At 40.5% G+C, this 26006-nt stretch overlaps 3 protein-coding genes across 4 annotated transcripts; 2 read left to right on the forward strand and 1 right to left on the reverse strand.

Moving 5' to 3' along the window:
- Window positions 1–1041: 1041 nt before the first annotated feature.
- On the forward strand, window positions 1042–6587 carry LOC136677150 (keratin, type I cytoskeletal 19-like). Its single transcript, XM_066654587.1, has 7 exons — window positions 1042–1177; window positions 1539–1876; window positions 2822–2904; window positions 3046–3202; window positions 3430–3598; window positions 4781–4899; window positions 6192–6587. Exons 1-7 carry the CDS (start codon window positions 1042–1044, stop codon window positions 6585–6587), a joined length of 1398 nt encoding a protein of 465 aa, XP_066510684.1.
- A 4911-nt stretch (window positions 6588–11498) lies between these two features.
- On the forward strand, window positions 11499–17034 carry LOC136677158 (keratin, type I cytoskeletal 13-like). The gene is made up of 9 exons (XM_066654599.1): window positions 11499–11577; window positions 12032–12303; window positions 13229–13311; window positions 13453–13609; window positions 13837–14005; window positions 15186–15304; window positions 15906–16224; window positions 16850–16933; window positions 17015–17034. The coding sequence occupies exons 1-9, from the start codon at window positions 11499–11501 to the stop codon at window positions 17032–17034; spliced, it is 1302 nt and encodes a 433-aa protein (XP_066510696.1).
- A 231-nt stretch (window positions 17035–17265) lies between these two features.
- On the reverse strand, window positions 17266–25670 carry soul5l (heme-binding protein soul5, like). Of its 2 annotated transcripts, XM_066660439.1 has the most exons (7): window positions 25625–25670; window positions 24501–24563; window positions 24326–24410; window positions 24063–24183; window positions 19996–20135; window positions 19628–19791; window positions 17266–18454 (listed from the first exon to the last, which is right to left on the reverse strand). In XM_066660439.1, coding segments are annotated over exons 1-7 (1023 nt in total). In that variant the 5' UTR covers window positions 25627–25670; the 3' UTR covers window positions 17266–18006. The 2 variants fall into 2 exon arrangements, with proteins under 2 accessions (XP_066516536.1, XP_066516535.1); XM_066660438.1 differs by lacking the exon at window positions 25625–25670 and having other exon boundaries at window positions 24501–24645.
- Window positions 25671–26006: the final 336 nt, after the last annotated feature.

Below are 26006 nucleotides of genomic sequence, written 5' to 3' on the forward strand. Positions count from 1 at the left end.
CTGTAAAAATACAAGATAATTTTGTGATAAATAGTACAGGTTTACACAAACTAATTACGCACACCAGCGCCTGGACGCATTCCTCCTAAAGCCTCTTATAGAGAATACCAACTCGCTTCTAAGGCACTATAGAATTGCCTTCAACTTCTTAACTTCTCTCAGAGATCTTAAAAAGAAAAAGCTAAAACATTATTAGGATATCAAGGGTTACATTTTAGAATTATGGCAAATGTTTAGGGAAAACTAAGGGAAATCTATAGCTTGTTTCATATTAGTGGTGTTACATGAAACTACAGCAAACCACAAAAAGAATTCAAATCACAAGCAAAAATTCAAAACCTGAGTGCAATTGTAAAACAGGCCTAAAGCATTACCTGCAACCTGCCCTACAGAGCCACCTGTAGTAGCATGTGCTTTTTGGAGTGATCCAACTGGAATTTGAGTTTCAAAACTGGGAATTGTTCCCATAACAATGCATTGTGCCAAAATTTAAACTGCTCTAACTTGGTCAATTTTCAGACTACCACCATGAGACTTCAGATGGTGATACCTGAGTACACTATGTCCCCTCATGTCAAGTTTTGGAGTAAAGCTGAGTTAAGGTCTTCGTAAAATTATTGTACAAATCCACCTACCAACATGGTTTTAGACAGTGGGAGGAAACCGGAGCACCCGGAAAAAAACCCATGGGGACATGGGGAGAACACACCACACTCCTCACAGTCACACGGAGTGTGACTCAAACCACAACCTCCAGGACCCTGAAGCTGTGCAACAGAGGCACTTAAAACCTTTCTCAGTTTGTAAAAAAATTCCTTTGATTTCTAAGTGATTATGATCAGGTCCCTTGGGTACTAGGTAGTCTTAGATGTTTGCTATTCAAACTTCACTACTGTAACCAGTTAAAACATTATAAGATTTGCATTTATACAGATTTTGCATTTGGATCTTCCCCATAATTACATGGATTATGAGCCAAGAGTCTGCAAAAATCCCTTAGGCGTTGCCTCTTCACTAAAACCAGCATTAATTGGAGCAGAGATGGACCGCTCATTAACCCTTTCCAAGAAAGAAACTACAGTGCAGAAGCAAGAGGAGAGTGAGAAAGAGAACAGCGTGAGAATTATTTACCTCATAGTACAGGCCCTCAAGGTTCAAGGCAAATGTGTTGAGTTGGGTATAAAATGACTCCTTGCATACATTTCTCTTCACTTGCAGCAGAAACTAGCCTGCTCTCACTCTTTAAGACAAGACCATGGCTTCAAACAGACCTAACCCACAGACACTGCCCCGGAGAGTCTATAATTTCAGGGTAGTTAAACCTATGTTTTCTAGCTCCAGTCATGGAGTCCCTCGGGGTATGGTTAGTGGTGCTGGTGGTGGTGATTTTCAAGGCAAAGCTCGGATGGGATTAGGTTCTGGACGTATTGGTGCTGTTGCTGCTAGTTTTGGTGGTGGCTTTGCTTCTGCAGTTGGGGCTGGTGGAGCTCGAGGAGGTTTTGTTGCTCCTAGTTTTGGTGGTGGATTTCCTTATGCAGTTGGGGCTGGTGGAACTCGAGGAGGTGTTGTTGCTGCTAGTTTTGGTGGTGGCTTTTCTTCTGCAGGTGGTGCTGGTGGGGCTGGAGGAGGTGGTGCTGGTTTCCGGACTGCAGCAAGCTCTCTTGCTGATGGTGGTTTCCAGTCATTTGCTCCCAATGAAAAACTGGAGCTGCAGACCCTCAACGACCGTCTGGCTGCCTACCTGGACAAGGTGAAGAAACTGGAGCTCGCCAACCATGAGCTGGAGGAGAAGCTTCGGGGGTTCACGGCCAACAAGGTGCAAGTCACTTACGACTTCCAGGCCTTCCAGTGTCAACTTCAACCTCTGAGAGACCAGGTGGGTTCCCACAGGAGAGGAAAAAAAAAATAAAATAAAATAAATAATAAAAAAAACACAGGTACTGGTGTGGTACCCTCATGACACTCCAACCTGGATGAAGAGGGAAGCCTTGCCCTTAAGAGAGGGAGCACCTCACACTCTGCAGAAGGTAAATGCATAACCTCAAGAGACAAACGTCAGCTCAACCAGAGGTTGGAGGTGAAACATTTCTAGTCCGTATCGGACTACGTTCTCTGCCGACTGGGCAGAAGTGGTTCACATAACCCTCTGGTGAGCAGATGGCTGTCTCTTGAGATTGTGTGTTCCAGTCCCACAGGGTCCAAGGCACTCCATCGCTTAAGAGCAAGTCCTCCTGTCTGGAGTTTTCATCACCAGGGGTATCCTGAGTTTTAGTGTTTCAAAGATCCATGGGGTCCAGGGAGAAGTGGTACTATGTACAATAACTGTGTACAAACAAGTATTAAGTGTTTCAAATATTCTCCTTGAATATTTGAAACAGTTGTGTATTGTTGAAAATAATAATTGTAATTTTATTCTAAAACAAGCAAACAAAAATAATTGACTAAAATTAAGTATTAAAACACAAAATAACAGACTTTTGGAAACAGTATTATCCTAAAAAAACAGAACAAACCCATCACAGTCTTCTGAAGCTTTTTCCTGATGGAGCAAATTTTTTCACAGTACTTCACATGTTTTGGTTATTTTTTGTTGAATAATATGACAATCAACATTTTTAATTCTTCACAATAGTTACCATAAAATTACAAAGGAGTAGGAGACAGTTTGAATTTTTAATTACGATTTTGTTACACACACACTGTCCCCCCACTTTAGTATCTGTACATTTTATTACAACTCTCGCTGTATTCTGAAAAGTTTACCTCTGATCTGCTGGAACATGTCTAATTTGTTACTTATGTGAGGTTCCACTCTCCACAGATTGCTGATTTTCTGAAGGAGATCTCACGTCTCACTCTGTCCATTGATAACGCTGGACTGGCTGCTGATGACTACAGGGTCAAGTAAGTGCAGAAGGCTGCGACCTTCCCATAAACTAAGGTGTTGTTCTGAGACAGGAAATGTTTGGGAAAGTCACACAAAAATTGACATTTTCCACCAGACTAAAGATCATTTTTAAGAAGTGTATGAATGTGCGTGTGTAGGTTTGAGAACGAAGCTACTGTGAGGCAGACGGTGGAGGCAGAAATTGCTGCTCTGAAAGCTCTGAAGAGAGATCATGAACTGACCACTGCTACTCTAACCCAGGAATATGAAATACTGCAGAAAGACAGAGATGTTCTCCAGACCACACACAAACAGGTGAGATAGAGACAGAGAGAGCCTTGTTGTTGAACACAACTGATGAGCACTATTCTACTCCTTACTGCCAGCTCCACTCAGTTATTTTCATAAATTTACACTCAGACTCCACCCAAAACGCCTATGTCCTGAAGATCATTCAGACAGAAATGTCAAACAATGCTTTCCACATGTTGTTGATCTGAGACCTGCAAAGCTAACAGTAAGTACTTACCCCTTGTCTGTAGGAGGTGCAGACTCTTCGTGGTCAAATGGCGGGAACGCTGACGGTGGATGTTCAAGCGGAGAACAGTGTGGATCTCTCTCGAAGACTGAGTGAACTTCGCTCTGAGTATGAAAACATTGTGGCGAAAAACCGTGGAGAGATCGAGGCCTGGTACAGTTCAAGTGTAAGAAGTTCTGATCCATTAAACATGTGCCTAATATTAACCTTTATTACTCAGAGATACAAGTAACTCCATATGTACTTACTCCACAAGCTATAAGAAGGTTATAATAGAGTGAATAAAACCTGAACAATATTAATAAGTACGTTTTTATTATAGAAACTGTAGGACGTTAATAAATATGTGTTGATGGCTCAGATGCTGCTTTCTTCTCTCCAAGACCCTGAAAACCCTGTGTAGTGATTCTGAAAGTACACCCAAACTCTTGTCAACATAGTAACTGTATTCACTACTGCTTTGTCAAGCCTAGGCTGTGCTTTTCCATTCAAATGTGACTAATTTAGGCCTGATGTTAACCGTGTAGGAGATTTCTCTTTAGGAGGATGAGAGAGCTCTTCTGAAGGGGGAAGAAATTCAAATGCAGTGAGACCCTTGGACCCTGGCTCCAGTTGCACAAAGGGGGCAGAGATCGAGGAGCAGTGAGCTCCTGCCTGTTGCTCCTTGGCTTCTCCTCACTGAGCTAACCTGGAGTCCTGTGGTCCATGTGGCTTTCTGTATATGGCCCTGGAGGAGGAGGAACAGGACCTAAGGCCTAAAACACACTAGCTGGTTGCACTCCACACTTGGTCATGTTCAGCATGTGACTAATATTGTCAGGACCTCCTCCACCACCTTGAATCAATGTTGCCTACCTGCCCCTAAATGCTCTAGCTCTCCACAGCTCATGTATTCAGACCCTCAGAAACTCAAATCAATCTGGGGTTTACACAAACTTCAGAATAACTTTTAATGATTCTCTGCAGAGTGGTCTGTTATTATCCCAAACTATATCTTCTAAGAACCAAATGTGTGAAGTTATTTTGATTACCTATACTACCATATGTTGTCTTAAAAAAAGGAAAAACTATTGTAAACATAAATTCATAATTAACGAGTCTCCATTAACTTCTACAAGCTGACCTCAGAATTCACTCAAAATTATTTTTTTTTTTAATTTTTAACTCTGACACAATTCAATTACCCCACACTCTAGTTTTCTTTCCAAATCCATAAATATAAATGTATAAATCAAGCCTATCCCCTCAGACATCAGCCCACTGTACTGAACCACACAGCTACAGAAACCCTAACTGTCTAAGAGCAGAGGGAAAATCATTCTGTAAACACTCCCTTTTTTTGTTGCAGCTGGAAGCAAGGGTAAAGGAGACTGCGGAGATCACAGAAGTCACTGTGTCTGGGAGCGCAGAGATTACCTCAAGCCGAAGTGAGATCCTGACTCTCCAGACTGATCTGGACGCTCTGCTGCTTCAGGTAACACCGATTCATGGTCCGTGTACATTTTATTAGTTTGATTCTTAGACTGAATGTAGAATGAGAGAAATGAAAAAATAAACGAGTCGTTCATTCGTTTTTCATTTGAACTTACGAAGAGAGAAACGAGAATTCAGTCTATGGTCTTGTTTTCTCGTTTCTCCAAAACCAACGGTCTATTGTTTTGATTGGGAAGTGAGGGTAAAACTGTCAGCGGCTCAAACTGTCAGGGGCTCTGTGTATGTATTATGTTTGTAAACAAATGCGAATTCCATAAAATATCACCGCTGTTCATTTATTAAATTTGTCTCATTTCTTTTAATATATGAGGGTCATGTTTTTGTTTTTTTCACAGTGATATCTACGAGTTTGCATTAAAATAAAAATCCCAATCTCCCACCCTATGTGAAATTATTTTACTAAAACACATATAAACTTTAATTTCACACTAAACTAATAAAATGTATATTAAATAATGTATATATTATTTATGTATATAAATACATTAAAATATGATTTAGCATAAGCCAAACACCCATGCTGCTGCACTCACAAGCATAATTACAACAGACATTAATATAAGTCCCAAAAATACAAAATCAAGAGGAAAAAACCCTCTAATAGATTTCAATTTAAAAAGCATATAAGAAAAAGCAATAAGACAAAAAAATTAAATAATTAGAATCAATATTTTATGAAATCTGCATGTTTACAAACATAATAAATGTGTGCCTGCGCTCAGAGCCCCTGACCCCTAAGTCAGCACCCAGTGACGACTGAGTGTTTGGGACATTTAACTGCAGTACCTAAAGAACAGCTCATCACTCAGATGGACCAGTGAAGTGAAAGTAGTACATTAAACCCACCCACACTTCCCAATGAAAGTAATGAACCTGTTGAGGGCGGCATGGTGGAGCAGCAGGTAGTGTCTCTGTCACAGCTCCGGGGTCCTGGAGGTTGTGGGTACGAGTCCTGCTCTGGGTGACTGTCTGTGAAGAGTGTGTGTAAATCGATGCTGATTTCAGTCTCAGTTTACCAAAACATAAATCCCACTAGAATGCCAGCAGATCCACTTATTAGTGACATTACATTTACACCTGACATCACCTGATCAACACCTGAACCCATTCAGTCTGTGGTCTAAGAGCATTCTGACCTACACCTATGTGAAGTCGCACTTGACCCACAGTCGAATCTCACTGGTATGTCAATTTATCAACAACCCAAATTCCTCTAGCTCACCCCTGTCACATTTGCCACACCTGAGTTGCCTTTGCTCTGTGTCTATGCAGAAGAGCCAGCTGGAGCAGCGTCTGGTGGAGGTTCAGGGGCAGAAACAGACCCAGTTGCTCACCTTAAGTCGGCTTGCTGCTAATCTGGAGGGGGAGCTGGCCTCAGTGCGAGAAAATGCTCTGCAGCAGGCTCATGATTACCAGCTCCTGCTCAGCACCAAAGTACAGCTGGAGAAAGAGATCACCAGCTACAAATCACTGCTGGAGTTCAGTGAAGATCTCTCGAAGTTCCCTGGTGTTTCATCATCTCTGAGCCCATCACTGGTTGGAAAATCTGCATTCACTAAGGTCTCTTTGTCTGGCAGCATCTCTGGAGAAGGTATGGAGTCTAAATTCTGGTCCTCTCAAGCTGAATTAGGTGTACAAGTGAAGGGAGACACACATCTAGGAAAGTAGGTTTATAGTTCAAGATTTAGAATAGATTATCTAGGTTTGAAACAGTAATTAGCAAACTCGACGCTTTGCTGCCTGCTTTGTATTATGAGTCAGTGCCTTAGAAAGCAGTATTTTTACCTTAAGGAACCTGTAATAGAAGTGATTTTGAGACACCAGTCAAAGGCAGTATTACATCAAAACAGTTAGTACAAGAACATGCTAAAGTTTGCTAGCCAAAATGCTAATAAACTAGCCTTGGAGATATCAGAGCAAAACACAGGCAGCATTGTATACAAATGGTCAATGCTGACAAGAATCTGTGCTATCCTTCATCAGAGTACTGCCTCAGTAGACAGTATTTAGGATGTTTTAGACAGAGCCTTTAGCAAAACATGGTCTGAGTGGGTCCCTCATATTTTAAAAAAGGCTGCCCTGACCCCACCTCTTCAGTGACAGAACAAACACCCTGTACTCTGCATATTACACACCTCTCTACCACAGATACATAACTTTCACCTCCCAAGATGAAATATTAGGTCTTAAACTTTACAATAATGTAACTGGAGTGAGGATGAGATTGAACTAATGTGGTGTCATCAACAGGTGGTGCTAGTGCAGGTGGCGCTTCTGCAGGTGGCGATTTACTGGAGTTTTCTTTAGGTGCCAGCGTTTCATCAGAAAGTGATGCCACTAATAAAGGTGGGTCATGATTATATTTGATCTGTTCATTTTAATGTAGAGTCATACACAAAAATGAACCTGTCATTTCTCTTACTTTTCAGAAACAGCTGTGAGCACTTAAACATTAAGTGAGCATCTTTGTGCTGTGATGTCACTAGACCCTGAACAGCATCTCCACCAATCACTGTTAAACAGGAAGTGATGTCACTGCTTCTGGAACTGTATTTGATGAGCTGAGCCCGGTTAGCTTCGATTAACTGTGAATGCAATAAAACTGAAATGCAAAGTTAACAGGTCTCTTTTTTGATTAAAAATGACATTCTACCCTGTAATTAATAAACAGAAACACATCATCTGCAGTGTTACCATTAAAGCTGAAATACATGTGAACTTATAGAGCTCCAACAAACACAACAGGGCCAACACCTAAAGGCAGTAACACTGACATGACTTGGCTACAAAGGATTGTGAATGAAGGATTGCTATAAAGCATCTGAGGCAAATAAAATCAAATTTTAACATATTTATTTCCAGTTAGGAAAATTGCTTATATGTATGTATAATACAGGATCATCTGTTCACAGAGAGGCAGCTCTAAAAAAGTGAGAACGTACTAAGATAATACAAAAGTAAAAATACATGAAAAGAAAATGGCTAAACATATTTTAATTTGCTAAAACCATCCACTTATCCCCTCTTTCACCTGGAATATCCAGCATTGATTAAGTTTGGCTCTTGACTGAAGATTTAACCGTGAATTGGAGACCCCAGAAGGGGGTGCTATCAGCAGAAAGCCCTCACACAGGAGTTCAGAATATTAATCAGAGGTAAACAGATCCACAGCAAATACAGAAAAACAGCAACAAGATTAATAAGAATTAAACATCATTCACTGAGATGGTTGATAAACAGAGCTGTGAGGATGCATTCGGCCCATGACTGGAATCGATTGCTGACACTGGGTTTTCTCACATTATAACTACACTACTCTGTATTCCTAGTACCAGTAGTTTTCTCAACAGCAGTTTCTGTACCAGTGGTCTTCTCTGTATCAGTAGTCGATAGTTTTGTCAGTTGCTTTGCTGCACACAGGCCACGTATGTGGCACTCAGCCATGTAACACATCATTATGCCTGTTTAACAGTTCAAGGGAACACACACACACACACACACACACACACACACACACACACACAAAGTTACTGCATTGAATAGGCAACACACTTTTACGCTCATCACAATCTATCTTCCTCCCAGTCCCTATAAAGATTTTCTTGGTAAATTTGCTGATATTTTCTCAAGCTTATTTATTGTTTATTTAAATGTTGGTGATTACAATGTGGGCGGCACGGTGGCGCAGCAGGTTAGTGTCGCAGTCACACAGCTCCAGGGGCCTGGAGGTTGTGGGTTTGATTCCCGCTCCGGGTGACTGTCTGTGAGGAGTTGGTGTGTTCTCCCCGTGTCCGCGTGGGTTTCCTCTGGGTGCTCCGGTTACTCCCACAGTCCAAAAACACACGTTGGTAGGTGGATTGGCAAGTCAAAATTGTCCGTAGGTGTGAGTGTCTGTGTTGCCCTGTGAAGGACTGGCGCCCCCTCCAGGGTGTATTCCCGCCTTGCGCCCAATGATTCCAGTTAGGCTCTGGCCCCACCGCGACCCTGAACTGGATAAGCGGTTACAGATAATGAATGAATGAATAAATGATTACAATGTTCAGGGAGCATGAAATGAATTCAAAGGCTGATCATGAATATCGAAAGGATCATAATTAGTTTAAAATTGCATTTGAATCCATGTTGAGTGCGCTAGGGTTCACTCAATTTTACTGGGCACACTCATCGAGGCAAACACATTGGACCTAGTGGGGCATCTCTCGCTACATGAGATCATCTCTGATTACCATCTAATCATATGAAGTTACTCTAAATAATGGTATCTGTCCACAGCCACACTTTTTTAGAAAGCACACTATAGCGACCAACTTTAAGCGTTATTGTTTTTATTGATAACCTTCCAGATTTTACCATCTTCTCTTTTCCAGCTCACCCTAATGATCAGGAGCTCATAACAGCTCAGTCAAGACCAAACAATCAAGAGAGAAAAAGTTAGCTCCATGGTACAGTGATTGCTCTCTTTTGTTGTTTATAGAAAAAAACAAAAATAACTAGATACCTTTTTAAATCTTGGTCAAAATTAATGGGCAGCAACAACAAAATATCAACTCCATTGCATGCTCTGATTTCATGACATTGTCCAATGATAAAATTCACAGTCACATTGGCTCTCATAGATGAACTCCCTACTCCTGAGGTGCACTGTGACTACTTCAACCCTGTCAATGAAAAGTACTCGATTAGTTTAATTAGATCATCTAAATCAACTTCAACAAAAAACAGTTATTTAAACAAATCTTACCTCAAGTTATTAGACCAGTGGAATGAGTGATGTTCAATACCGATTTCCTTTCTGATCTGAGACTGTGTAAAATGTATTTATATGTTTATTTTAAACTCGGAAATGATCAATTCTTTAGGAAACCTTACCTGAATAAATCTAGGCTTTTTTTTGCCCATGTGAGATTATAACTTTTATATATTTATTTATTTTCACTACTTATTTAATAACCATATTTATTAATGTAAACAACAACAGTAATAATGTGTAGCCCTGCTTTAAGCTCCAAATTTTCTCCCTCTGTACCTGGATAGTGCCTAATTGCAACACCAAGTCTGTCTACAGACCGTCTGACTGAGCAGCACACCGCTGCACTTATGCATTATGCACTTACCCAGGCAGAAGAAAAAATCGTTCCCATCAACTTTGTATAATTTAGACAAGACATCAATAGTTTAGTTACTTTCCACTGTGTTCCTGTTAATGATATGCATTACCTCAAATGACTCAAGTATTAAATGTATTGATATTTTGATTTTAGAGCATAAAGATATCGATAGTTCAGTATTGATTCACATCAATAATTGCAATAATAAACTCATCCCTCTGTATTGGATATGTAGCTAAATCTCTGACATTAGCAGTAATCAAAAAAAAAAAAAAAAAAAGGCCTAAGACCTTGCAAAGTACAGACTAATATGAAACCTTTAATTACTAAAATTTCTGGAAAATGTTGTTTCATGGCAGTTGTGCTCTTACTTACAAAACAATGACATTCTTAAAGTTTTCGGTTTGATTTTGATCAAATCACAGCACCGAAACAGCTCTAATGAGTAACCAATGACTCCTTTCACTTGATAAGGGCTACATCTCTTTTCTGTAATCCATAATAAATTCAGGGCGGTGGTCTGGAGCCTACCTGGAATCACAGGAACAGCAGGAATACACCCTGGAGGGGGTGCCAATCCTTCACAGGCAACACGTACTCACACATTCACTCACACACACAGGCACAGTAGGTAGTGTCTCTGTCACACAGCTCCAGGGACCTGGAGGTTGTGGGTTCTAGTCCCGCTCCAAGTGACTGTCTTTGAGGAGTGTGGTGTGTCCTCCCTGTGTCTGTGTTGATTTCCTCCAGATGCTCCGTTTTCCTCCAACACACATGTTGGTAGGTGGATTGAAGACTCAAATGTGTCCGTAGGTGTATGTGAGTAGTTGTGTGTTAGTGAATGTGAGAGTGTGTGTTGCTCTGTGAAGGACTGGTGCACCCTACAAGGTATGATCCCGCCTTGCACCCAGTGATTCTTGGTAGGCTCCGGACACACCAAGACCCTGAACTGGACAATGAATGAATGAATGTTAAGTCGGAAAGATATATATTTACATTTTTGAGAGATTTGTGAAATACTCTATTGAAGTGAAACCTGAATTCTGAGCACAGTACAAGGGGAATTTGGTTAGATAAAGGCAACAATAAAATTAAACAAGCCCTATGAAATATAATAGAAATAAACATAACTTGCATTAAATTGGTACTTCATCTACTCATCACACCATTTCAAAATATTGATACAATGTCAGTAAATTGTGCAAAATATTGAAAATGAAGCATTTTAGAAACATTTGACCTGAACTGAACTACACATTTTTTTCATATGTAAAAATCTCCCTTGGTTACTCAGTGATTATGATAAGAAGGTACGTTATAATAAAGTCGTTATTATTTTCTATTCAAACTTGTATGTAGTAACTGCTCATAAATGTTTTGCATCTTTCCCTTAATTGCAGGGATTATGAGTTGAGTCTGTATATGTCCCTTAGGCATCACCTCTTCATGAAAAGCAGTATTAATTGGAGAGATGGATAGATCATCTATCCTTTCCAAAGGGCCTACAGTGAAGAAGTACAAAGAGGGCGAGGAAGGGAACATCATGTACAGTACAGTACAGTCAGTACAGGCCCTCAAGGGTCATGCAAATGTGTTGGGTTGGATATAAAATGACGGCTTTCGTACATTTCTCTTCACTTGCAGCAGAAACTAGCCTGCTCTAGCTCCTTAAGACCATGGCTTCGAACATATCTGAGCCACAGACACTGCTCCGGAGAGTCCACAATACTGGGGTAGTTGGATCTATGTCAAGTTTTGCTAGCTCCCAAAAGGGAAGCTCTCTGGGTATGGTTAGTGGTGCTTTTCAAAGGAAAGCTCGGACTGGATTTGGTTCTGGATGTGCTAGTTTTGGTGGTGGCTTTGCTTCTGCAGTTGGGGCTGGTGGAGCTCGAGGAGGTGTTGTTGCTTCTAGTTTTGGTGGTAGATTTCCTTATGCAGTTGGGGCTGGTGGAACTCGAGGAGGTGTTGTTGTTGCTAGTTTTGGTGGTGGATTTCCTTATGCAGGTGGTGCTGGTGGGGCTGGAGGAGGTGGTGCTGGTTTCCGGACTGCAGCAAGCTCTCTTGCTGATGGTGGTTTCCAGCCATTCGCTCCCAATGAAAAACTGGAGCTGCAGACCCTCAACGACCGTCTGGCTGCCTACCTGGACAAGGTGAAGAAACTGGAGCTCGCCAACCATGAGCTGGAGGAGAAGCTTCGGGGGTTCACGGCCAACAAGGTGCAAGTCACTTACGACTTCCAGGCCTTCCAGTGTCAACTTCAACCTCTGAGAGACCAGGTGGGTTCCCACACTTTCAAGGAGAGGAAAAAAAATAAATAAATAAATAAATAATAAAAAAAACACAGGTACTGGTGTGGTACCCTCATGACACTCCAACCTGGATGAAGAGGGAAGCCTTGCCCTTAAGAGAGGGAGCACCTCACACTCTGCAGAAGGTAAATGCATAACCTCAAGAGACAAACGTCAGCTCAACCAGAGGTTGGAGGTGAAACATTTCTAGTCCGTATCGGACTACGTTCTCTGCCGACTGGGCAGAAGTGGTTCACATAACCCTCTGGTGAGCAGATGGCTGTCTCTTGAGATTGTGTGTTCCAGTCCCACAGGGTCCAAGGCACTCCATCGCTTAAGAGCAAGTCCTCCTGTCTGGAGTTTTCATCACCAGGGGTATCCTGAGTTTTAGTGTTTCAAAGATCCATGGGGTCCAGGGAGAAGTGGTACTATGTACAATAACTGTGTACAAACAAGTATTAAGTGTTTGAAACAGTTGTGTATTGTTGAAAATAATAATTGTAATTTTATTCTAAAACAAACAAACAAAAATAATTGAATAAAATTAAGTATTAAAACACAAAATAACAGACTTTTGGAAACAGTATTATCCCAAAGAACAGAACAAACCCATCACAGTCTTCTGAAGCTTTTTCCTGATGGAGCAAATTGTTTTGGAGCAACATGTTTTGGTTCTTTTTTGTTGAATAATATGACAATCAACATTTTTAATTCTTCACAATAGTTACCATAAAATTACAAAGGAGTAGGAGACAGTTTGAATTTTTAATTACGATTTTGTTACACACACACTATCCCCCCACTTTAGTATCTGTACATTTTATTACAACTCTCGCTGTATTCTGAAAAGTTTACCTCTGATCTGCTGGAACATGTCTAATTTGTTACTTATGTGAGGTTCCACTCTCCACAGATTGCTGATTTTCTGAAGGAGATCTCACGTCTCACTCTGTCCATTGATAACGCTGGACTGGCTGCTGATGACTACAGGGTCAAGTAAGTGCAGAAGGCTGCGACCTTCCCATAAACTAAGGTGTTGTTCTGAGACAGGAAATGTTTGGGAAAGTCACACAAAAATTGACATTTTCCACCAGACTCAAGATCATTTTTAAGAAGTGTATGAATGTGCGTGTGTAGGTTTGAGAACGAAGCTACTGTGAGGCAGACGGTGGAGGCAGAAATTGCTGCTCTGAAAGCTCTGAAGAGAGATCATGAACTGACCACTGCTACTCTAACCCAGGAATATGAAATACTGCAGAAAGACAGAGATGTTCTCCAGACCACACACAAACAGGTGAGACAGAGACAGAGAGAGCCTTGTTGTTGAACACAACTGATGAGCACTATTCTACTCCTTACTGCCAGCTCCACTCAGTTATTTTCATAAATTTACACTCAGACTCCACCCAAAACGCCTATGTCCTGAAGATCATTCAGACAGAAATGTCAAACAATGCTTTCCACATGTTGTTGATCTGAGACCTGCAAAGCTAACAGTAAGTACTTACCCCTTGTCTGTAGGAGGTGCAGACTCTTCGTGGTCAAATGGCGGGAACGCTGACGGTGGATGTTCAAGCGGAGAACAGTGTGGATCTCTCTCGAAGACTGAGTGAACTTCGCTCTGAGTATGAAAACATTGTGGCGAAAAACCATGGAGAGATCGAGGCCTGGTACAGTTCAAGTGTAAGAAGTTCTGATCCATTAAACATGTGCCTACTATTAACCTTTATTACTCAGAGATACAAGTAACTCCATATGTACTTACCCCACAAATTATAATAAGGTTATAATAGAGTGAATAAAACCTGAACAATATTAATAAGTACGTTTTTATTATAGAAACTGTAGGACATTAATAAATATGTGTTGATGGCTCAGATGCTGCTTTCTTCTCTCCAAGACCCTGAAAACCCTGTGTAGTGATTCTGAAAGTACACCCAAACTCTTGTCAACATAGTAACTGTATTCACTACTGCTTTGTCAAGCCTAGGCTGTGCTTTTCCATTCAAATGTGACTAATTTAGGCCTGATGTTAACCGTGTAGGAGATTTCTCTTTAGGAGGATGAGAGAGCTCTTCTGAAGGGGAAAGAAATTCAAATGCAGTGAGACCCTTGGACCCTGGCTCCAGTTGCACAAAGGGGGCAGAGATCGAGGAGCAGTGAGCTCCTGCCTGTTGCTCCTTGGCTTCTCCTCACTGAGCTAACCTGGAGTCCTGTGGTCCATGTGGCTTTCTGTATATGGCCCTGGAGGAGGAGGAACAGGACCTAAGGCCTAAAACACACTAGCTGGTTGCACTCCACACTTGGTCATGTTCAGCATGTGACTAATATTGTCAGGACCTCCTCCACCACCTTGAATCAATGTTGCCTACCTGCCCCTAAATGCTCTAGCTCTCCACAGCTCATGTATTCAGACCCTCAGAAACTCAAATCAATCTGGGGTTTGCACAAACTTCAGAATAACTTTTAATGATTCTCTGCAGAGTGGTCTGTTATTATCCCAAACTATATCTTCTAAGAACCAAAGGTGTGAAGTTATTTTGATTACCTATACTACCATATGTTGTCTTAAAAAAAGGAAAAACTATTGTAAACATAAATTCATAATTAATGAGTCTCCATTAACTTCTACAAGCTGACCTCAGAATTCACTCAAAATTATTTTTTTTAAATTTTTAACTCTGACACAATTCAATTACCCCACACTCTAGTTTTCTTTCCAAATCCATAAATATAAATGTATAAATCAAGCCTATCCCCTCAGACATCAGCCCACTGTACTGAACCACACAGCTACAGAAACCCTAACTGTCTAAGAGCAGAGGGAAAATCATTCTGTAAACACTCCCTTTTTTTGTTGCAGCTGGAAGCAAGGGTAAAGGAGACTGCGGAGATCACAGAAGTCACTGTGTCTGGGAGCGCAGAGATTACCTCAAGCCGAAGTGAGATCCTGACTCTCCAGACTGATCTGGACGCTCTGCTGCTTCAGGTAACACCGATTCATGGTCCGTGTACATTTTATTAGTTTGATTCTTAGACTGAATGTAGAATGAGAGAAATGAAAAAATAAACGAGTCGTTCATTCGTTTTTCATTTGAACTTACGAAGAGAGAAACGAGAATTCAGTCTATGGTCTTGTTTTCTCGTTTCTCCAAAACCAACGGTCTATTGTTTTGATTGGGAAGTGAGGGTAAAACTGTCAGCGGCTCAAACTGTCAGGGGCTCTGTGTATGTATTATGTTTGTAAACAAATGCGAATTCCATAAAATATCACCGCTGTTCATTTATTAAATTTGTCTCATTTCTTTTAATATATGAGGGTCATGTTTTTGTTTTTTCACAGGGATATCTACGAGTTTGCATTAAAATAAAAATCCCAATCTCCCACCCTATGTGAAATTATTTTACTAAAACACATATAGACTTTAATTTCACACTAAACTAATAAAATGTATATTAAAAAATATTATTTAACATGAGCCAAACACCCATGCTGCTGCACTCACAAGAATAATTACAACAGACAATAATAAGTCCCAAAAATACAAAATCAAGAGGAAAAAAAAACCCTTTGTTCTGTGTCTATGCAGAAGAGCCAGCTGGAGCAGCGTCTGGTGGAGGTTCAGGGGCAGAAACAGACCCAGTTGCTCACCTTAAGTCGGCTTGCTGCTAATCTGGAGGGGGAGCTGGCCTCAGTGCGAGAAAATGCTCTGCAGCAGGCTCATGATTACCAGCTCCTGCTCAGCACCAAAGTGCAGCTGGAGAAAGAGATCACCAGCTACAAATCACTGCTGGAGTTCAGTGAAGATCTCACGAAGTTCCCTGGTGTTTCATCATCTCTGAGCCAATCACTGGTTGGAAAATCTGCATTCACTAAGGTCTCTTTGTCTGGCAGCATCTCTGGAGAAGGTATGGAGTCTAAATTCTGGTCCTCTCAAGCTGAATCAGGTGTACAAGTGAAGGGAGACACACATCTAGGAAAGTAGGTTTAAAACAGTAATTAGCAAACTCGACGCTTTGCTGCCTGCTTTGTATTATGAGTCAGTGCCTTAGAAAGCAGTATTTCTACCTTAAGGAACCTGTAATAGAAGTGATTTTGAGACACCAGTCAAAGGCAGTATTACATCAAAACAGTTAGTACAAGAACATGCTAAAGTTTGCTAGCCAAAATGCCAATAAACTAGCCTTGGAGATATCAGAGCAAAACACAGGCAGCATTGTATACAAATGGTCAATGCTGACAAGAATCTGTGCTATCCTTCATCAGAGTACTGCCTCAGTAGACAGTATTTAGGACGTTTTAGACAGAGCCTTTAGCTAAACATGGTCTGAGTGGGTCCCTCATATTTTAAAAAAGGCTGCCCTGACCCCACCTCTTCAGTGACAGAACAAACACCCTGTACTCTGCATATTACACACCTCTCTACCACAGATACATAACTTTCACCTCCCAAGATGAAATATTAGGTCTTAAACTTTACAATAATGTAACTGGAGTGAGGATAAGATTGAACTAATGTGGTGTCATCAACAGGTGGTGCTAGTGCAGGTGGCGCTTCGACTGATGTTTCTTCAGGCGGTATAACTGTTTCATCAGGAAGTGATGACACGAAAAAAGGTGAGTCATGATAATATTCAATCTGTCCATTTTAACAGAGTCATACACAAAAATTAACCTGTCATTTCTCTTACCTTTCAGAAACAGCTGTGAGCACTTAAACATTACGTGAGCATCTTTCTGCTGTGATGTCACTAGACCCTGAACAGCATCTCTACCAATCACTGTTGAACAGGAAGTGATGTCACTGCTTCTGGAACTGTATTAGATGAGCTGAACCCGGTTAGCTTCGATTAACCGTGAATGCAATAAAATTGAAATGCAAAGTTAACAGTCTCTTGTTTGATTAAAAATGACATTCTACCCTGTAATTAACAAACAGAAATGCATCATACTTTACAGATTTATTAGTGAGTGCAACATGGTCATCTGCAGATTGACAATTAAAGTTGAAATTCATCTGAACTTACAGAGGTCCATCAAACAAAACAGCGCCAAAAATCATTAACTCAGTCACACTAACATTACTTGGCTATGAAGGATTATACCCCTTATACTAGCAGAGTCCGTGAGGTAAATAATACAAATGTTAGCATAGTCACATGATAAGTGACGTTCTGTACACAGAGATGCCGCTCTAGAGAGGTGAAAACATGTTCAGACCAGTTTAAAGCAAAGAATGTGAGAAAAGAAAAAGGCTAAATAGGTTTTATTTTGCGAAAATCATATTTTACCTGGAATATCAGTCATTAACTTTGGGTCTTGGCTGATGTGTTAACACTCAGAAGTTGAGTCACCAGAAGGGGGTGCTAACAGCAGAAAGCCCTCACACACCTGAGGTGTATTTTTATTTAGTTAAGATAGATAATGTAATTGTTATTGCTAGAAATTAACATATTAATGGCACTTTCTGGTAGCTGTAAGATGACCTGAAAGTTAATCAGGGGCAAACGGACCCACAATGAACACAGAAAATCAGCAACAAGATTAATAAGGATTAAACATCATTGACTGAGGTGGCTGATAAACAGAGCTGTGAGGATGCATTCAGTCCATGACTGGAAGCGATTGCTGACACAATTGGTTTTCTCACGTTATAACTACACTACTCTGTCTTCAGGAGTGTTACCTGGTTAAACAGTAGCCACAGGTGTTGTACTGTTACTGGGAGCAGTAGATAAATCAGTAGTTTTTTCAGTATCAGTAACTTTGTCAGTGTAAGTATGTTTCTTACTGTAGGTGTCAGTAGTTTCCTCAGTAGTAGTAGTTGTATTCTCAGAACCAGTAGTTATTTTAGTATCAGGAGACTTCTCAGTTCTAGTATCAGTAGGTTTTTCATTGGCGAGAAGTTTGACTGTAGCATTATATTCCTCAGGACCAGTAGTTTTTTCAGTAGCAGTTTCAGTAGTTGTTTCAGTAGTAGCAGTTTTCTCAGTAGCAGTTTTCTCAGTAGCAGTTTTGGTAGTTGTTTCAGTATCAGTAGTTTTCTCAGTAGCAGTGGATTTCTCAGTTTTGTTGCACACAGGCTCACCCTCAGCAACGTACCACACCTCATTATGTCTGTTCAACAGTTTTAGAGGACTAAACACACACACACACACACACACACACACACACACATTTACATTTCATTACATTTTCATTTATCTTCTAATAACCTCACTGTTTCAGAACTGCAAGGATTCAGATTGTTTAATTACAGAGCATCACATTATCAAACGGATTAAACAAGGAATGGTTTCATAAATATCAAACCTGAAAACCTCGCCTGAACATCTGTGACCTTCTAACCCCCAGACACCACTGAATTAAAAACACACTCTTTGATGAATATTGTCACATGGTGTTGGGAATACTTTCACAAGCCGTGTTCAATATCCACATTTTGTCGCTGCACTGCATTCTCCAGCCCAAAGTAGAGAAGGACCAGCCAGATTCTTACCAGAATAAAATCACATTGTGGAAGTGGCATGGGTAAGTTGTGCATTTATGAAGTTAATGTTAAGTCTGGAATATTTATTTACATTTTGGAGCAACACTTTCCGCCTTCTGGAGAGTGATTTGGTGTAAAATGCTCCATTCAGGAGAAACAGAATTTTTCTCAGTGTTGTTAAATGAAACAGAATTTTGCTTTAAAATGAGAGCAAAGGAACAAAACAACACATATTGTGCTGTAAATCCAGATAAACAGGAATAATTCTGCTTTACCCCATAAAAGCCCATGGAGACAGGTGTGTCACAAACCCTTACTAAGGTCTGGAAAGTTCCCTACACAGCTTTAAGAATGACGGTGTGCTCTGTGAGGACACGCAAAACATAGGAATGCTTATTTTAAAGTATATTTACTCTCGAAACGGTGTGTTCCAAACTTTTTAACAACTCAGATGCTTTAGAAACCTGCTCTGTGTTACATACAACCCGCTCTGACCACTGTCCAAAATTGTTGTGATGTTTATGTTACATTGGAAATTTAACCCAAAGATATTTGTGTTCCATGTTGTTTCTTTGTTTGTAGTTCTCATAATTTGGCTTTATAGTGAACTGAGTCTGGGTTCCTGTGAGTTAAATCCAGGTAAACAGGACATGGCACTTTTCTGTAAATTCAGTTCTAAAGAATCACAAATTCTCTCTCTGTGACACTGGGGGTGGTAGTGCTCTTTCAGTACTGACCACATCCACTGTGTCCTCAAAGACGTGTACTGTGGTGTAATTTACCTTTGACATGACAGTGTGTGTTTGTGTGTGTGTGTTTACCTGTCATAGCCCACAGCGTAGTGGTGTGTGTGGTTGTAGTTAGCATTAATCCTGTTAAGCTCTGTGATTAACAGTTGGGCATATAGTCTGGAGGATTTTGACAGCATCCAGCCCCCATAACTCCTCACATACACATCCATCTCCGGCATATCTATGAAATACAGCTACACAACAACAACAACACAAAATAAAAACAAAGCAAACAAAAAAAAAAAAAACAATGCAGAATTAAAAATGCTAATGCCTTTGCTTTTAGTGTGTTTTAAAGTCCGTAAACATAAATGTCTGAATATATGTGTATGTTTGTAGGTTTGTGTGTGTGTGAGAGAGAGTGTGTGAGAGAGAGAGAAATAATGTGTGTGTAAAACCTTATCATTGCTAGGAGTTGGTGAATGATGTTGGAAAGCTGAAGGCAGAAGGAAGCTGAGAGTGTAAAGAGCTGGTTCCCACATGTGCATCTCCTGTGGAACTTTAACCAGAACTGGAGCGGTCATCTCTATCTCAACACCTGCCAAACACACACACACACACACACACTGGATTTGGAGTGGTCGTACTCAGAGTCCTGACGCTTATTTTGGTGCTTTTTCAGAGATGAACCGTTGTATTAGACAATGAGTGTCCAGTAACTGAGCTGGAAGTGATCTGAGCGGTCTGCAGCGGTCCTCTGCTGAGAGCGGTGGTCTGGACGGATTACAACACATTACAACTACCAGATCAATAAAACACACCAGAACATCACACTCAGAGTTCTAAAAGTCATAAATTTAATGTTGTTGTTAAAATGGAAACTGAGGACGTCAGTTGAAGGGAAAAAAAGTGTGGGGGAGTGTGGCACTGTTGCCAGATCTATTCAAATTAAGCTTTTTAAACTGTGATTGTGGGGAAATACAGTTCTAAACTCATTGTATTTTAAGGTGGAAAGGTGTGTTTGAGAGGAAAGCCACAGTAATGTGTACGTGTCTGAAGTGTAAATTGTCTGTAAGTGTTTATTCACTGTTTGAATTCCCACAGTAACTCATGTGTAACTCGAGCTGTTTAGTTTTGTAGCACTTAAGCTCTGTGTTTACTTTCATGCAGTTAGCGCTCTCCTGAATTTAGAGTCAGTTCCACCTTAAGTAATGTAACTGTAACAGCAAAAATAAGTCAGTGTTACCCCCTAATGGAGCAGGAATAGAGCAAAATATCGGTTGATGCTTTTCAGCGTTTGGAGTCTCTCCGTTGTCTAAAAACCTCCAGATGGCGTTTCTCTGCCGTGAGCACAGAGAGAGAAAGCCTAGCATACCAGAACCAGACACTTTGTTTTTTTTTTTTTAAGCCATTTACAGACACTGGGGCTTCATAAACACATTAGAGCGGTTTCCAGAGCAAACCGTCTTCAGAGCAGCACATGGAGAGGACTGGAGTCAAGCTATTCGCACTTTGGAAATTGACCATCAAGCCATCCGCGCTTCAAATCCGAATGCACGTATAGGCGCGTCATTACGGTTTTTCATTGCAGAGAACACCACATCCGCTCTGGGACAGATAGAGAGTCTGAAACCCACGTTTGAGCAGCGATGTCTCTGTTACTAAATAAATGCACACAATGCTAAAATGGACTAAAATTAACAAGCCATTAGGAATATATCGTTTTAAATCACTTTAAAGAGGCAAAACACGCTTTGATTATTTCATACATTTACGTATTTTTTTACTTTTCTATAAACACTTAACTGGTTTGAATAGTAATCCTGGTGGACATGTAGAAATACAGATTACATTTTACTGTCATTAAACAGAGGGACCTCTTGGCTATCAACTGTATGATTTTGGCAAAATTTCACTGTATACTTTTCTCATAAAATCATACTGAATACTTTCCAATATGGATTTCTCAAAAATTACCCATAATGCCTAAACCATTCGACTGTCATTAAACAGAGGGACCTCTTGGCTATCAGCTGTATGATTTTGGTAGAATTTCACTGTATACTTTTCTCATAAAGTCATACTGAATATTTACCGATATGTATTTCTAAAAAATACCCATAATGCCTCAACCATTCTACTCTTATTTAACAGAGGGACCTCTTGGCTATCAACTGTATGATTTTGACAGAATTTCACTGTATATGCTTTGCATAGATAAGAAAGATATTTTCTGAAGCCCATGGGAAAGGACCTTGTGCATTTTCATATCGTATGGCAAAAGCATTTGAGTTACAGTTGTTTTTCTGCGATGCTTGGAAGGCAGACTGCACAGCTGTTTTTAAACAGAATCTGGAAATACACCTTCAAGTTGTTAAGATGTTAGAGTTGGGGGGGGGGGCGGCGGGGCGGGGGGTTAGAGGTGGTTCGGTATAGGTTGGAAACTAACCCTAGCTGTCTATGTTTTTGAACATAACCTACATGACAACCAATCAAATGAGAGCATCCATCCGCTACAGAGCAACCCAGAGTACAGCATGCCATGCTTATGTAACTGCAGGGAAGAGACCACTGATGCAACAGCAGAATATATAGTGCCTTGCGAAAGTATTTGGCCCCCTTGAACTTTTCAAACTTTTGCCACATTTCAGGATTCAAACATAAATATATGAAATTTTAAGTTTTTGTGAAGAATCAACAACAAGTGGCACACAATCGTGAAGTGGAATGAAATTTATTGGATGTGTCAAACTTTTTTAACAAATAAAAAACTGAAAAGTGGGGCGAGCAATATTATTCGGCCCCCTTGCGTTAATAATATTGCATGCCCCACTTTTCAGTTTTTTATTTAATATTTTATTTTATTCACGATTGTGTCCCACTTGTTGATTCTTCATAAAAAAAATTATTTTCATATATTTATGTTTGAATCCTGAAATGTGGCAAAAGTTTGAAAAGTTCAAGAGGGCCAAATACTTTCGCAAGGCACTATATATTCTGCTGTTGCATCAGTGGTCTCTTCCCTGCAGTTACATAAGCATGGCATGCTGTGCTCTGGGTTGCTCTGTAGTGGACGGATGCTCCCATTTGATTGGTTGTCATGTAGGTTATGTTCAAAAACATAGACAGCTAGGGTTAGTTTCCAACCTATACCGAACCACCTCTAACCCCCCCCCCCCCCCCCTCCCGCCCCCCCAACTCTAACATCTTAACAACTTGAAGGTGTATTTCCAGATTCTGTTTAAAAACAGCTGTGCAGTCTGCCTTCCAAACATCGCAGAAAAACAACTGTAACTCAAATGCTTTTGCCATATGATATGAAAATGCACAAGGTCCTTTCCCATGGGCTTCAGAAAATATCTTTCTTATCTATGCAAAGCATATACAGTGAAATTCTGTCAAAATCATACAGTTGATAGCCAAGAGGTCCCTCTGTTAAATAAGAGTAGAATGGTTGAGGCATTATGGGTAATTCTTAGAAATACATATCGGTAAATATTCAGTATGACTTTATGAGAAAAGTATACAGTGAAATCTTACCAAAATCATACAGTTGACAGCCAAAATGCCCCTCTGTTTAATGACAGTGGAATGGTTTAAGCATTATGGGTAATTTTTGAGAAATCCATATTGGAAAGTATTCAGTACGATTTTATGAGAAATGTATACAGTGAAATTCTGTCAAAATCATACAGTTGATAGCCAAGAGGTCCCTCTGTTTAATGAAAGTGGAATGGTTTAGGCATTATGGGTAGTTTTTGAGAAATCCATTCTGGAAGGTATTCAGTATGATGTTATGAGAAAATTATACAGTGAAAATTTGCCAAAATCATACAGTTGATAGCCAAGAGGCCCTTCTGTTTAATGACAGTGGAATGGTTTAGGGATTATGGGTAGTTTTTGAGAAATCCATTCTGGAAGGTATTCAGTATAAATTCATGAGAATATTATACAGTGAGCTCCCTCTGTTTAATGACAGTAAAATGTAATCTGTATTTCTACATGTCCACCAGGATTACTATTCAAAGCCTGTTTATAGAAAAGTAAAAAAAAATACGTAAATATATAAAATAATCAAAGCGTGTTTTGCCTCTTTAAAGTGATTTAAAACGAAATATATTCCTAATGGCTTGTTAATTTTAGTCCATTTTAGCATTGCGTGCATTTATTTAGTAACAGAGACATCGCTGCTCAAACGCGGGTTTCAGACTCTCTATCTGTCCCAGAGCGGATGTGGTGTTCTCCGCAATGAAAAACCGTAATGATGCGCCTATACGTGCATTCGGATTTGAAGCGCGGATGGCTTGACCGTCAGTTTCCAAAGTGCGGATAGCTTGACTCCAGTTGGAGAGGAGACACACTCAAGAGCTTTATACACAGGATTTTTAGATTAAAATCGTAAACATTGCTTTTCAGGGATTGGTTTTTATCAGGAGCCTGATTCCAAAGACTCTGACTGAGACTCTCTCTCTCTCTCCCTCTCTCCCTCTCTCTCTCTCTCTCTCTCTCTCACACACACACACACCTCCTTCGTTCGCTCCGGTGATGTACTGGTAGAGGCGTCTAAAGGCCATGGCTGCTCCAACGCCCATAAAGTAGGCTTCAGCATCCGTGGACACCCAGCGGGTCGGAGAGTAGTGACGCACCTATACACACACACACACACACACACACACACACACACACACACTTGGGGTATATGGGCGTAGTTTAGACATTTCATTATCATTTACAATTCAGAGAAGAGAGAGAGAGAGAGAGAGAGAGAGAGAGAGAGAGAGAGCTGACCTCATACTCGTCTGTTCTGCAGATCAGCTCAAACTGAAGACACTCTCTGGATTCGGTACAGAAACTACTGCTGGAGTTACTCCAACTTTTAGAAACACACACACACACAAATTAACACAAACTGCAAACATTAACATATAATATTAAAAATAGAGACCCTTCTGTCAGATCTTACCCCACTCCTCTATCAGCCAGCGAGATCCCCAGCACCAGCGCAAACCAGAAAGGACGGAGGAACCTACAGAACATTCAGAGAAGCTAGCTCCTTAACAACACACTTCACCTGCTGTCACACCCACAGCTGTCCCGCTGCAGTGCAGGGAAACCTTAAACTAATGCAAGCAGCACACATGACCGAATGAATATTTGAATCATTTTCATGAATCGGTTCTTATGAACTCTTCGATTCACTGAATTAAACAATTCACTTAGCTATGTCTGAAACAGCTCCCTACCATTTCACTACTGCAGAGCCCCCAAAATAGTGCAATGAATAGTTAATAGGGCACATTTTCAGACACAGGACTGCAGAGTCACACCAGCTGCAGAAAGTTTGATTTAGATTCATCTGATTCTGAATCTACAGCTGGGAAAGGCAGCCTTTTTTATCTTTTGTGTTTTTCACATACCCACAATTCACAGCACACAGAGGAATCTTCCAAAGGAGGTGTAAACCAAAGTCTCCAGACTGGAGTACTCTCTTTGAAACAGAGAGCAAAACACACAAGCTTTTAGGGCAGTCTCCAACCCAACCCTTAATTTCAAGACATTGCTGTAAAAGCAAATTACTCTTTGTAAATGTAGGGGGAGCCCAGGAGCTAAAATACCAAATCTTACGTAGTGTTGCTTTAAGAGAGAATGTACTAGACATTTCTAGTTCAGTGTTCAGTAGTAGTGTGTGTGTGTTAAATAAAAAGCCTTGAGTTCCAGAGCCATACTGTCCTTGCCTTATTTGACAAAGTCCCTATAGCACATTAAGCTCCAGAAATCAGATTAAATTCCGATTCATTCAAAAGAATCAGCAAAACAGAATGATTCCTTCACTAGAATTTGACTCACACATCAACACATAACAAACAACATCTACTAGAGCCTTTCCAACACTGCTGACTCTTTACAGTACACTACAGTACTCTGAGAGAAGCTACACCACCCAGTGTCCTTCTGCAGGGCAGTGCACAATGACCACACCTGCAGAACTTAACACACCTCTCTCTTTCTTTCACACACACACACACACAAACAGCAGCTCTTATGTTAAACACACACTTTAAACGAGCTTAAAACCTCTGTACTCACATGTCTGCAGACCCAGGGGTGGCTCTGCACCATCCACTGCAGAGGCTGGAGAGGGGGGCAGGGGGCGGGGCCACCCCCACAACAAGCCCCACCCATTCTGTTTCAATTGGTCAGTATATTTCTACCTTTTAGCTCTTTGGTTAGCCTTCTACCACTAAATATTAGGGCCACTGCATTGGAAGAAACAACAACAACAACAATAATAAAAGTAGACAATTAGGTCTAAAACTTGAGGAAAATAAATAAGAAAAATTATTTCAAGAAACACTGTTTGAAGTCAGGTCCTGATGTGCCAGAACTGTTTCATCATGAACCCTCTACGATGTCCCCCATTTTCACTACAGATGTTTGTGTCTGACCTTTATACTTGAAGCAAAATATA

This window comes from Hoplias malabaricus, chromosome 2, assembly GCF_029633855.1.
Source record: "Hoplias malabaricus isolate fHopMal1 chromosome 2, fHopMal1.hap1, whole genome shotgun sequence".
NCBI classification, from domain to species: domain Eukaryota; kingdom Metazoa; phylum Chordata; class Actinopteri; order Characiformes; family Erythrinidae; genus Hoplias; species Hoplias malabaricus.

Coding starts and splice junctions, on each gene's coding strand:
- LOC136677150 (XM_066654587.1), top strand. CDS start 1,042: ATGGACCGCTCATTAACCCTTTCCAAGAAAGAAACTACAGTGCAGAAG. Junction 1,877..2,821: donor TTCAACCTCTGAGAGACCAG/GTGGGTTCCCAC, acceptor CACTCTCCACAG/ATTGCTGATTTTCTGAAGGA. Junction 2,905..3,045: donor GCTGATGACTACAGGGTCAA/GTAAGTGCAGAA, acceptor GTGCGTGTGTAG/GTTTGAGAACGAAGCTACTG.
- LOC136677158 (XM_066654599.1), top strand. CDS start 11,499: ATGGATAGATCATCTATCCTTTCCAAAGGGCCTACAGTGAAGAAGTAC. Junction 13,312..13,452: donor GCTGATGACTACAGGGTCAA/GTAAGTGCAGAA, acceptor GTGCGTGTGTAG/GTTTGAGAACGAAGCTACTG. Junction 16,934..17,014: donor AAGTGATGACACGAAAAAAG/GTGAGTCATGAT, acceptor CTTACCTTTCAG/AAACAGCTGTGAGCACTTAA.
- soul5l (XM_066660438.1), bottom strand. CDS start 24,574: ATGTTCTGTAGGTTCCTCCGTCCTTTCTGGTTTGCGCTGGTGCTGGGG. Junction 24,184..24,325: donor GCAGAACAGACGAGTATGAG/GTCAGCTCTCTC, acceptor GTGTGTGTATAG/GTGCGTCACTACTCTCCGAC. Junction 18,455..19,627: donor TACGCTGTGGGCTATGACAG/GTAAACACACAC, acceptor GTGTGTGTTTAG/TCCTCTAAAACTGTTGAACA.